The 13633-nt window shown below is 47.2% G+C and overlaps 2 protein-coding genes, 1 non-coding gene and 1 pseudogene across 3 annotated transcripts; 2 read left to right on the top strand and 2 right to left on the bottom strand.

Moving 5' to 3' along the window:
* Positions 1–470: 470 nt before the first annotated feature.
* LOC123060433 (probable choline kinase 2) lies at positions 471–5388 on the top strand. The gene is made up of 8 exons (XM_044483155.1): positions 471–626; positions 3139–3545; positions 3637–3758; positions 3850–4045; positions 4403–4520; positions 4634–4681; positions 4824–4924; positions 5028–5388. Exons 1-8 carry the CDS (start codon positions 482–484, stop codon positions 5139–5141), a joined length of 1251 nt encoding a protein of 416 aa, XP_044339090.1. The 5' UTR covers positions 471–481; the 3' UTR covers positions 5142–5388.
* A 328-nt stretch (positions 5389–5716) lies between these two features.
* Positions 5717–5787, bottom strand: TRNAG-GCC (transfer RNA glycine (anticodon GCC)). Its single transcript has one exon. It is a non-coding gene; the product is annotated as a tRNA-Gly (tRNA).
* Positions 5788–6443: 656 nt separating this feature from the next.
* LOC123056812 (type IV inositol polyphosphate 5-phosphatase 3-like) lies at positions 6444–7555 on the top strand (annotated as a pseudogene).
* A 1078-nt stretch (positions 7556–8633) lies between these two features.
* On the bottom strand, positions 8634–11472 carry LOC123060431 (uncharacterized). The gene is made up of 4 exons (XM_044483154.1): positions 10772–11472; positions 10505–10663; positions 9074–10210; positions 8634–8938 (listed from the first exon to the last, which is right to left on the bottom strand). Exons 1-4 carry the CDS (start codon positions 10942–10944, stop codon positions 8884–8886), a joined length of 1524 nt encoding a protein of 507 aa, XP_044339089.1. The 5' UTR covers positions 10945–11472; the 3' UTR covers positions 8634–8883.
* Positions 11473–13633: the final 2161 nt, after the last annotated feature.

The raw sequence follows: 13633 nt of genomic DNA, 5'->3' as shown, positions 1-13633 counted from the left end.
GCTTGAAGTTGAGCTACGCAAAGTTTGACCAAATCTATATAGAAAAATATCAATATCCAAAATACTGAAGTTATATAGTATGAAAATTATGATGCATCCAAAGATATTGATTTCATATTGTGAATGTTGATATTTATTTCTATAAAGTTGGTCAAACTATACTAAATTTGACTTGAGATGTATGAAGGCTAAAAAGAAACGGATGGAATATATTTTTGAGGCGCTGTCCTGCAACCGTCAGATTACGGGATGCTTGTGATGATCACAGCCAGCGGCCGTAAGGATTTGCTTGGTGCTGATCCAGGCGTGTCTTGCTCCTCAGGAGCGACCGGACCGCATGTGCTTAGGTACTGACGTGACCAGTAAGAAAGTGATCCACTATCCGGTACCGACAAGAAATTTGTCTGTCTCCAACCGAACACTTCACGGGCAGAATCTTCGCCATCTATTTCAGCTGCTAGCTCGTTCACTAGTTGGATGGATGGTCGCCGGCGGCCAGAGGCCCTCTCCGGCAATGTCTCAAGCCTTGCGGCCGCGCTGGTCGGTGTTGTGGCCTTCTCGTCTGCGGGTGATCCGCCAGGCACGTCCCGGCACTGCCGCCGTCTCCTTCAACAACCGATGCAATGGTACTGAGCCCTCCTCATCTACTCTGCTCTTATCGCATTTAGGTTCTTTGCTGGCTCTTTGATTGCTAGTTCCTGTGCGGAGCGATGTAAAGCCAACGTGAGAGAGACGATGGCAGCGTGGATATGATTGCTTTCTCAATCTAAATCTTTCTTGAGCCAGTTCTTAAAATACAATTTTAAACATGAACTATCTTTTTAAACGAAGGGAAAATGGGAAGTAGGAACTCTCGTTTTTACTCCATACTAGCAATGTGCCCGTGCGTTGCAACGGATCCAAAATAGAATGATACTTGATCACAAACTCGAAAGAAAACACTCTAGTTTTGATGTACATATATCACTAAAAATATACTATGTTTCACTCAAAATATATTTCTTAGGCTATTTTGATGACGCGAGGGAGGGATGTGGTTGGTTTTAAGATACTAATGGGTTTTCCACAAATTGGAGAAAAGAAGTGAATTATCTCTACTACTTAAAAAGAACGTAAGGTTCCATTTCACCTTTCTCTTCACCACCCTTTCGTCTAATCTTTCATTTATATGACAATCAATCACCTTAATTTACTTACCTTTTGAACCAATTTCACTTTAATTTACTTACCAAACTTCTAATCAAAATATAAGGTAATTCACGGTCATGATTTGATGAACATTTATTTACAAAATCACATTATTATTGATAGGTAAATCACAAGCTAACGTACTACAATATTTATATCCCGTTGCAACGCACGTGCATTATTCTAGTTGTTGTAAAAAGGTCACAGCTTACATTATAGCCGTTAGATGTAGATTTAATGGTCAGAAATGATGAATGGTAGACACACCATCATCACCAACTGAATAGGAGTAGAGATAATGCTACCTTATATCTAGAGCTTAGATTTTGGACACCAATAACGCGAGGTTGACGTTCCCCCAAGGGGAGGTCACCTGAGCGAATGATCGGGCATTTCTTACATGAATCTCTCTTTTTTACGGGTGATTCTTACAGGAATCTTGTTTGAGTGAACAACGCCATCAGAGAGTGTTCCCTAAAAACCACTCCCAAAGAACACTTAGGAATTGTCATGGTATAACAAATATATTTGTCATACTATTACAGAAAGATTTGTCATGTTTTTTTTGTCATGCTAGCCAAAGAATTATCAGGAATTTGCCTGTAGTAGAGTAAATTGCCATGCAATTTAGGAATTTGCCATGATGCAGCAGAAAGAACTACCAGGCTAAAGAAAAAGGAAAATTTGCCAACACGTTCGAGAATTTGCTATGCCGCAATAGACCGAATTTCCATGCTATGCAAAGAAATTGCCATACATGCTTCTAATTAATTGCCATTCTACATCATGGAGTCTCGTTCCTTGTGGATGGTGTATGGGAGCGAACGTTTGCGTCATTCCTCGGTTTAGTCTTCGGTCACCTTGTATGAATCTTATATTAAAGCGTTGATACGGGTTCAGTCTTCGGTTTTCATGCACAGGTTCACTCATCGATCTTGTCCCCGCAAAGCGTCTGAAATCCTCTGTTTCAGCTAGTTATCATAGCATGCCGGGCTATAGGGTAGCTCAGCGTGCAACATATCTAGGTCCCAATGTTTAACTCTATTGGTGGTAGTGATGATTGATGGCCCAAGGGGTCGATGTTTATTCGGCGGGAGATGGTGGTGGTGGTCGTATCTAACTTGTCCCTGTCATCACAAGCGGGTGGTTAGCGATGCATAGTCGAGTGAAAACCTTGCCTCCAATTGATGGCAATGACGCCCATAGGTGTTGTTTTTTTTTTTGAATGCATCGTTGGGATCTTAGAACAAGGTTAATAGTATAGATAATAACCGGCTAATGAAGTTATCATGTTACTTATAGCCATATTAGCTCATTCATACTATAGTTAGTTATATATACATGTTATTATGTTATTAATGTGTGGGCCATCTTTTTCTCTCATAAGGGATGCTAGAACCCATAAAGCTGACTGTAAATTTATAACCTGTTTTTCTTCTCTTCCCTCTAACCAAACAAAAATTTAATATGATACTCTTATAGATTACCTATATCACCGTGCTATATTTTTAGTATGTATATATCGTAAGAACTGAACGCATATCATTGAAAAGTATAAAATAAATTAAAAAATATGCGAACACTAGCATCAAGTCTAGCACTTAAATCTTGATGAGCTGATAGTACTAGTACCACTGCGGTGTTCATGGGTGAGTAGCGTTCGCGTCCGTACTGTGTAAAGTAAACTCGTATCTCTATCCCTCCCACGTGTCCACGAGACGCGCAACGTAGCAGCCGACGTGGCTCCTCGTGCAATTATTAACTTTTCCCTGGAAGCTTCTCCTGCCAGCTGCCACTTCTTTTCCCCAGCAACAATCCCGATTCCGATCCGATCCGATCCCACGGCCATTCCAACCCCTAATACCCCACACCAATCCTCTCCCCCATCAAACAGCTCTCGCGAACTCAACGGGAAACGACTCACGCCCCCCTCCCATCCGACCCCCGCAGATCGCCCCCGCCGCCGCGCGCCGCCGCTGACGCCAATGGCCGCCGCCGCCGCCGACGCCGGGCCCGAGCTGCGGCGGAGCTCCAGCATCGACCGCATCCCGGCGGAGGCGCGCCGCATCCTGCACCGCCTCGCCGGCGAGCTCTGGGGCGCCGACGTCGACCCCGCGGCCCTCGTCGTGTCCCAGCTCAAGGGCGCCCTCACCAACGAGGTCTTCCGCATCACCTGGCCCGGCGGCGAGGGCGACCCGCGCAAGGTGCTCGTGCGCATCTACGGCCAGGGCGTCGAGGTCTTCTTCGACCGCGCCGACGAGGTCCGCACCTTCGAGTGCATGTCCCGCCACGGCCAGGGCCCCCGCCTCCTCGGCCGCTTCCCCCAGGGCCGCGTCGAGGAGTTCATCAACGCCAGGGTACGTACGCAACGCAATGGCTTTGCTGCTCCTTGCTCCTACTGTAATGCCATTTCTCCTTCTGATGTGGCTGGCGTTGTTGTCTGCTCAGACGCTCTCGGCGCCGGATCTGCGCGACCCGGAGATTTCCGGCCTGATTGCCAGGAAGCTGCGGGAGTTTCACGAGCTCGACATGCCTGGACCCAAGGACATCTCGCTCTGGCAGAGGCTGAGGTAGGCCTGGTGAATCGCGACTCCTTATTCTATGGGTGGCAGATGTGCGTATTGCGACCAGAAGCTAACAGCAGGGCATTGTATGATTCAGGCGGTGGCTTGAGGAAGCTCGCAGCAGGTGCTCGACCGAGGAGGCCAGGGAATTGCGGTTGGAGACGCTCGGCGATGAGATTGCGGAGCTGGAGAATGTATTGTCCGGGGTCGATCAGAGAGTAGTATTTTGCCATAATGATTTGCAGTATGGGAACATTATGATATACGAAGAGACCAGACAAGTGACCTTAATTGTAAGTAGTTGTTACAAACCTGACCTTGTTTATATGGATACTAACATATATTTGTGAATGCTTATTTAAAGATAGACTAGCGCCTGGTTGCATATTTAGAAGAGCACAAAAGAAAAATTCTCAATTATGGTTATAGTCAATACTGCTTACCAATGAATATTTGTCAATCCTTATTTAAGCATAAACTAGCACCTGGTTGCATATTTAGAAGAGCACAAAATAAAAATTCTCAATTATTGATGGTCGACTCGTAATTTTTCTTTGTGCTGCTTAGTGATTCTAGGAACATCGACAGTTTGGTTTGCCTGTTTATTTTCTATAGCTGATTGCACTTTTGTTAATCTCTCTATCCTTCAGGACTATGAATACGCTAGTTTTAACCCTATTGCGTTCGACATTGCGAATCACTTCTGTGAGATGGCTGCTGATTATCATAGTGATACACCGCACGTGATGGACTTCACAAAATATCCTGGTTAGTTTTTCAATAACCAAATGTACCAAATTATATAATAATGGATGGCTATGTGTCTCACACCTTTTTAATCACATGTTGATTACTTGTTTGATTCCCCTGCATAATTTCAGACATGGATGAACAGCGGAGATTTCTTGAGGCTTACCTTAGTTCTTCAGGTAATTGGAGAGTTCTTTGGGAACACCACACTCTGCTGTGCTGGAAATGTGATGAATACTTCAGAATGCACGATTGCACGTTAAAACTACTTTAATGCATCACTCAAATGTGCTGTTCCTAAATGCTTCCTTTGTTTGTCAGGAGAAAACCCATCCGATGTAGAAGTCGAAACATTGCTTGGCTTGATTGCAAAGTACAGTCTCACAAGCCATCTCTTCTGGGGTCTCTGGGGAATAGTCTCGGTAAGCTCCACAACAAAAGGCAATTGCAATGTATCTACTCAGTGTTAATAATCAATCTATCAAAGCTGACTGTTATTTTTCGGTTCTTCCTCTATCTCTGCAGGCGCATGTGAACAAGAACATCGACTTTGAGTACAAGGAGTACGCGAGGCATCGGTTCGACCAGTACTGGGACACGAAGCCGAGAATACTGCAAGCCTGCAACACAACCAGCTGATCATGCGGATGGCTCGTTCTTTTTCTTATAGCATCCATCGCCCTCTCGAGTAGCTTTGTGGAGTCCTGTGACTGTGAATCTTGTTCATCAGCCAATTTGGCTACAGATCGTTTAGGCTAGTAGTTGACCGTGTCGTGTAATTAAACCTGCGCAGAATAGTCGATTCTACGGTTTTACACAAGCTTCTTTCCGTGTCGCCTGTTACATCGTTCATGTCCGCAAGAATCTCTTGGAGTTGCATTGCTCATGCAGATATTGTGCTGTGAACCCTGAAACCATGCAAGGACCAGATTGTCCAAAGGATGCCGCATCTGCCCTTTCTCACCGGATGCGTATGTGTTTGCCGTGCTGCATACTGTCATCAGTGGTGCGTGAAGCTGCTGCAGGCAGAAAACGTTGATGCCTTGCTTCACCGTTGGCCTGTTCTTTTTCCTGACGTGTCGCACTTGCCGGCGATCTAGTACAGCCCATGTTAAGACGGAAGCTGCTGTAGCAGGCTGTGGCCTCAGCTCGAAATGTTTCATCAGTGCGTAAAGAGACAATGAGTCACGAGGCATAAAAACTGAGCAAAAAAATGCACCAGCCGGGAATCGAACCCGGGTCTGTACCGTGGCAGGGTACTATTCTACCACTAGACCACTGGTGCTGATGATTTTATCATTTGTTGAGCGAATTCACATGGATCTTCGCACCCTCACAAAAAATCACAGGTGATTTGCAAAAATGCGACTGTGTTTTCTTCTTCGGAGTAAATTGTATTCTGGTAACTCTCCACTTGAGTGGCCGTACAAATGAGAGGTATGTGTAGTTTTTTCTCATAGTCCTCTATAGGGGCAACAGCGGCAGCCTGCGCAAACAAGGCTCGCGAGAGGGTGCGATGTGGTGCAACCACATGGCACGACCGCCGTGTTGATCGTGTCACAGTACACTCGCATGAGCACGACAAGCTAGTTCCGTTTGACCTGGTTGATTTTGCGCATTTTCACCCTGATCGGCGTTGCTTCTGACCATCGAACACCTGCTACGTGTTACCACTGCCAAATTTTGTATTCTGAACTGCTAGTAGTACTAATCGGAGGCAAAATTCATAGTAATTCCTCATGAACCACCGCCCTGTTTTTCTTGAACGATCTGCAGAGGAGAGCCTGGACGCCGCGCCGTACAAGCTGCGGCGGAGGAACTCGGAGACGATGCGCGCGCAGTACATCAACACCAAGGAGGCAAGGAGCTCAGGTACGATCGAATTGTTCGGCACGATCGCGGCGCATTTTCCGTTTCTCGCGGTGGCATGGCGCTGAGCTGATGGATTCCTGCAGGATCTGCATTGGCACGTACAACGCCGCCTGCAAGGAGCCGCCGGAAGGCTTGGACATTGCCGAGTGGCTCGGCACCACCGGCGGCGAGCAGGCCGACATGTACGTGCTCCGGTTCCAGGAGGTGGTGCCGCTCAACACCGGCAACGTGTTCGGCGCCGAGGACGTCCGGCCGGCACTGGCGTGGGAGGCGCTCATCCGTGACACGCTCACGCGGACGCAGCCGTCCTGCTCTGCTCGAGGCCCAAGTACAGGTACCGCAGCCACCCGGCCACTACGACCCGCGACGGCTCCGACGAGTTGTTCCCCGGCGGCACCGACACCGAAACCGACGACGACGCGCCCTTCAGCTTCCCGGTGCACCCCGAGGGGTACGTCGTCGCCACCCCCAGGATGCTCGGGGCCATGGAGGACCCGGTGGACGAGCAGCCAAGCGCGCAGCAGAGGGCGCTCCTGTAGACGATGAGCAAGACGGACAGGATCGGGCTCGCCTGGCCGGAGCAGCCGCTGGACCTGATGGCCACCGCGTCCTTGTCATCGGCGTCGTTCAAGTCGCCGAGATCGTTCGGCGCGCACAGGTCGTTCATGAAGTCCAGGGCCGCCACCGACGACGGTCCGGCCATGGTCCTCGACCTGGACCTGGACCTCGACCTCGACGGCGAGGCCGCGCGTGGTCATGGCAAGAAGAAGGGCGGCGGCAGCTCGCCGTTCGTGAGGATCGTGAGCAAGCAGATGACGGGCATCTTCCTGACCATCGGGGTGCGGCGCGGCCTGCGGAGGTGCGTCCAGAACATCAAGGTGTCCACCGTGGGCGTGGACGCCATGGGCTACATCGGCAACAAGGGGTCGGTGTCGGCGAGCATGTCCATCTACCAGACCATGTTCTGCTTCGTGTGCACCCACCTGCCCGCCGGCGAGCGGCCCGGCAACCTCCTCAAGCGGAACGCCGACGTGCAGGAGATCCACCGGCGGACGCGCTTCGCGGGGCCCGGCGGTGCCGAACACGCCATGGATGACATGCACCGGCTGAAGCCTTTGAATACAGTAGGTAGTTTTCAGTTGCTTGGACAGATCTTGGACCGGATGGTGTCGTGTGGGTGATGCTCCACTTCGACGAAACATGTGTCACTGGCATTAGTAGGTCTGGTTATCGCTCCTTAATCATTGGCAGATCGATGAATTTATGGAGTAGAATTTTTCTTCTTCTTCACCTCTGAATGAATCCCCTATCAGTTTGATCAGACAGTGTGCTGTTTGATTTACACATAAAAACGCACGCACAATAAAAAACTTGCACCAGCCGGGAATGGAACCCAGGTCTATACCGTGGTGCTTCTGACGTTAACAAATTTTAGAACGGAGATCCAACTACAGGTTGTGACAAAAATGATACTAACTTCACCTAGAATTCACTCTGCAGCAACAGCAGCAACGCAGTGGCCCTGGCAGCAGCAGGAACAGGGGAAGCTTCACTCTGCAGCGCGGACAGACGTATGAGGAACAACGGCGAGCCTGTAGTAGAGAGACGGCCAGGAATTTCTCTGGAGAAGCCGGAACAGACGGGATTCTTCCAAATAGCACGCGGCGGTCGAGGCAATGAACCAAAGCAGGGACTGTACTGTACGTGGCAACAAACCAGGATGAGCAACGCACAACCAACAGGAAACGTGGAGGCATAGGATAGGAAATCACAGCGTCTGCGCGAGCGACCAGACAGTGCGTCTGCTGGGTCGCGCCGCTGGAGTGGGCGATCATGCATACATCCATCCATTCCTGGATATAAGCCTTTATTAGAGATTCCAATATGAAGTACTCCCTCTGTAAACTAATATAAGAGCGTTTAGATTACTAAAGTAATGTTCTAAACGCTCTTATATTAGTTTACGGAGGGAGTACAAACGGAGCAAAAATGAAAAATGAGTGAATCTACACTCTAAAATACGCCTATATACATCTGCATGTAGTTCATATTGAGATCTCTAAAAAGAGAGATATTTAGGAACACAGCAGCTATGTATCGATCAATGCATCACCAAGTGATCAGACAGCCATGTTTTCCGGCTGGGCGATCTGACTATGGGGATGGTCAGACAGTGCAGCTCGAAAGACAGGTATGTTCAGACAGTGTGCTGCTTGGTTCAACACAAAACACAAAGCAAAGTGGAACACAGGCATAAAGTGTTGGGGCAGAAATAGTCAACAAAAGATTCACCAGCCAGGAATATATGTTCTTCCCCTTGAGTTGCTCTGTCTACCGATACCACATCCATAGCACCACTACAACATGCCACGACTCACAAAATAAAAAGCTACAAAGGCCACAGGTCTATTCCATGTCAAACTACTCTCTGAACCTACACTAGGTCATCAGCCAATGTACTTCTTGTCCATCAGCCACCATCAGCATCGAACCCCACCTCTCTTCGGCATCACTCATCATCCATATCTCTCAAGTGACGGTAGTGTGCCATGATCGGCCGAAGGCTGTTGCACATCAAAAAAAGAAGAGTTAACAAGTGATGCAGCACACTAGTTATTTATAGATGCCAACTAATACTACTTTGCTCCTGCTATTATCACAAGAGACTGATGAACAAAATCTCTGAAAGGTTTACTTACAATTTCTTCATCTTCATTGACGGACCACTGAACAGATCAGTGAATATCTCTCCAAGAACATCGTTGTTTTTTGATGAGTACGCCTCCGCCTGAAACATGCCACTTAGCGGCCTTGTACCAGCTTTAGCAGCCAAGTGGCTGTGCAAATGCACATCCAAATGGCGTTTGAAGGCTAGCTTTCCTTTCTTGTTTCGCTTGAACTTAGTTTTCTCAGTCACTGCACTAGACCTTACCCCCGTGGAGCTTGAGCTGTCCTGCCTTGTGCTCTCTTGGAGCTCAGCGAACCTCGTGTTCTCCTGGAGCACAGTGGCACTTGTGATCTGCACCTCAGTGTTGCTCGTGTCCTCCTGAACTGGACCAATGCTCTTGTCCAAAATCTGTTGGATAGCTCTGGGATCGTGCTTATAGACTGCCTTTAGCAACTCATCCTGTGAATTTGACTCGGTGTAGTCGTCCCTCCAATCAACATTACCAGCCGGCACTGACTCAAACACGGAGATATAATCACGGAATTCGTTGGCTGGAATCCGGACACTTTCTATAGCCTTGTGCAGCTTCTCAGTAAGATACTCGTTTGCCGCAAATGGCATGAGTGCAACGTGATAAGGGAGATACTGCACCACTGAGCTCACATCAATGGTGGTAGCGTCCAAGAGAGATATATCGTCATCCAGGCATTTGAAGTGCGGAGGGAAGTGTCCGGCAAGTTCATACTTCACAGACATGATTTCGTGCAGCTTTTTGATGTCCAAGACCCTATTTTCAGGAGAGCAAACAAGGGTTTCTCCACTTGGTCGGATCAGGCACAAGATACTTGTGCGGCTGAACAGAATGATATAAATATCTTTTGCTTCAAACTGCCCTCCCCAGGTTTTTCCAGCAAGATTCTGCTTAAGCACATGCTCCTCGGCGCTGATATAAATCTGCCTGCCAATAAACCTGGCTGTCACCAGATGATTTTCCTGTCCAAAGGGCGAAGCATCTCCTTGAACCAGGTCTAAAGCATCATACTGAGCGAAGGACTTCATGGACACGGGCAAATTTTCAAAGTCCAAGAAAACGGATTGCAGTTCATTCCTATCCAGCAGACGCGGTGTCCTGAGAAAATTTATTGCTGTCCCTAATAACCATGCATTGCTGTTACAAGAAAGAACATACACAGGTTAAATATGATCATCATCAACAGTCAATTAGGGATCAACATTGCTTGTCCGAAAATGTTCCAGTGCTCGAGCAATCTCTGTCACCTCTAGCAAATATTTCTCAAGTCAAAAAGCAAGAACAGAGAAACTATTCAAAGCAAGCCTAATTTTGTTTACACATGCTAAAAAACGCAGAAACCATGTGTCCTTTTCAGTAGGGTGCAGAAGTAATGGAAGCATGCAATCCTACAATAGTGAATTACAAAACAAAGGTTGAAGTGTTGCTCACCCACGGCAAGCATCGTTTTCCTTCACAATCTTTACTGCCAGGTCAATGTATCCTTCATCAAGAACGTGATTGAAATCAACTACGAAGTCGAAATCGTTGCTCGGAACCATTTGCAACGCTCTACGTCCATAGAAACTGATGCAGCCTTTCATCTTGTAACTGCAAAAACCAAGTTGTTTTTATTAGAGACATCACCCAATTCCTGTGGATATACCTTACAGACTGCAATCAGGATGCATATATTGCTGGAATTTCAATCGAACTTACGTTTGAAGCAAGTGGGCAAATTCCTTCAGCAGCATGTTGGTCTCAGCTTTCAGCTCTGCGCTGCCTTCAGCGGCGAGCTCTTCCAAGAGGTCGTCACGGGCCTTCAGACGAGCCAGCTCAGCAGCCGCGGCCTTCAGACAAGCCAGCTCAGACGGAGAGCCACTCACATCCATCACTTGTTCACGGGGTAGCAGACGGTCAGACTCGGGAGGATGTGCAGCCGCATGGAAATTCTGCTTGTGTGATGAAGCGGCAGGCGAAGCCCCAAGGAGGGGGAATTCCTCTTTACTCTTGTAATTCGGACGCCGAGTCTGCGGAGTAGGATCAGCAGTGCGAGCGCGAGTTTGAGCAACCGCAGACTGACCTTGAGGATATGCACTTTCCACCTCAATATGGAATTTCCCCAGAGACAGAGTCTTCCCTTTCTTCTTCTTGTCCCGCTACCGCCGCTTGTGGCAGAGGAGGTAGAGGAGCTCGAGTCGCCGGATTTGTTGGAGTTGCTCCGCTGTGCGCCTTCTCCGGAGCCCGTCATTCCTCCTGAACTAGCCATGGAGAGTGGGGTTGCGGGTTGGTGGCGACGGGGAGGTGGCGGCGGGTGGCTGGCGCTGGGCAAAGAGAGCGGCGGCGGGGATGGTGCCGGCGGGTGGCTGGCGCTGGGCAAAGAGAGTGGCGGCGGAGGCGCTACTGTGTGTCTCGGGGGGCGGGGCTTCGAGCAACTAGGGTTATCCACCATCCACCGCGCCATCTGACCGTCCGTTCCAGGACGAACGGACGGCGGCCCTCCAAACTCTCACCGGGCCGGGATCATAAAATGGGCCCGCGGCCCGCTCTCTCTATGGCCTCTCTCTCACCCAATATCTAGCCACCCCCTCAAAAAAAAATAAAAAAATCCAGCCGCCGCTGGGAGCTCGCCTCCATTCCCCACTTCCTCTCGTCTAGGATTTCCTTTCCCATTTCCCCTCTCTGATTTTCTTCTTTGCTTCGGCATAATCGGATTGAGATTTGCAGGTGTTCGAGGCGGCCCTGGGGTTCTCTGCAGACGATCGAGGCGGCGCTCATCACCAATAACGCATTGCCCTTTTGAACCTTTTCATTGCCCTCATAATCTTTGTGCTGAGTTTGCGTGCAAGAATACTGCTGACCTGATTTGGTTCGGCCAACAGTGCGACTGATTGCTTGTGCAGAGATCAGATGCATAGTGCCATGTCCAAACAGTAAATAGCTTTGGAGTGCTTACTATATGCTGTGTTTTAACTTTTTTTATGCTGTCTGTTAACTTTTTAATCACTTGATCTCTAAAAAAAGATTTTGTATTTATTACCCTTCTAATTTTTGTTTTTCATCACCGTATACTGATTGCTACTGTGCATATTAGGTAGTATTCATGTTAATGTTTATGAGACAAAGGTGGCCCCATTGGTTTCATCTTCTTGTTATAAATGTGTGTTTGAGACTTTGGAGTTGTGCACAATCGCCAATATGTATGTAAAGAGCTGAAAACAGTATCTTATTGACTGATTATACGTCTTTCACCAAGTCATCAAGATGTCCGTCTACCTACTACTACCTCCGTCCCAAGTTATAATTTGGAACAGAGGAAATACCTTACTGTCTTTTATGTACTGCAAGTTTCATACCTGCCATTCCAGAAAATATGTTGCCCAGTGAAGATCTTCTACCAACTATATGTCTATAATGTCTGTGTCTAATACATTGCCTACGCATCTGCAGAAAGCAACTTTATGCCCCTACACCTATTTTAGTTTGGTACTTTTTGCTTCTGACATAGTGAAGTATCAACTCTTTTTTTTGTTGTGCAATGCCATGTTTGTCCGTGATGTTGTTCGCTAACTAATAGTGTCAAATGTATCAGGGAATACAACCAGTTAACAAAAAACTCAATGCTGATGATGGACGGGTAATATCAACTGCCAAGAAACTATCCAACTGGTGATCATCGGTATGTTGCTACTACATATTGCTTGGCCTTTTTTTACTAATGTAAATACAATAGACTAGCTTGGGCATTCCTAAGTTTTGGTTTCAGGTTGCTGAAGGCCTGAAGGGGCAAACCCGTTCATAAAAAAAATCCTGGGTATGCATCACCTGTGTGTTTCATACTGTTTATTGATTTTTTTTCATCACTATAACCCTTTTATCGGTGCAGTAAGGAAATTGAGATGTTTAAGGAGCAGGATCCAATAAACCATTTTACTCAAAACACATGTTATCACAAGTATTGTGAGTGTTGTACACATGTTAGATTGATATAAAATAATATCTGTATTCAGAAAAATGATGCAGTATGGTACGTAAATGATGAAATGAAGAAAGGAGTTAATATTGGCAACTTCAGGAAAGACAAGTTAGGGAGCGCTGGCGATGGGACTAAATACTGGTCAGTATTCCTCTTTCCTTTTCATTACATTTTTCATGATCTATCATCTTTGGCCACTTATATACTCATTTAAGTTTTTCAGTATTACTATAACAGTAAGTTTCCACAGAAAGGTCTTGTAACCCTAATGGGCAGGAAGCCTAATATGCCTGCGTTCCATAAATTTTAAATCCTTTCATGCACATGTCAGACACGAGGAAGAGGTGGGCTGATGGTAACTTAAATAGTCCTTACTCCTTATTGGCTCAAGCTCACTTCTTAAAGCCGTTTCTGCATATTCCAAAATTGCAATTGCAACTTCCAAAACAGAAGTTGATGCGATCTTTGATATTCATGGCTTGACTCAATATTATTAAGTTGTCGAGTAAATGCTGTCATTTTGTCCGGGTGCTCTAAGGTGGACGACTGGGAGTGATGCCCAGGATTTTTCAGTTAGGCGGGTTCCCAGAAATTAATGGTGTCGC

This window comes from Triticum aestivum, chromosome 3A, assembly GCF_018294505.1.
Source record: "Triticum aestivum cultivar Chinese Spring chromosome 3A, IWGSC CS RefSeq v2.1, whole genome shotgun sequence".
Lineage (NCBI taxonomy): Eukaryota > Viridiplantae > Streptophyta > Magnoliopsida > Poales > Poaceae > Triticum > Triticum aestivum.
Note: the sequence above shows the minus strand (reverse complement) of the source record. Positions and strands in the feature narration are given on the sequence as shown.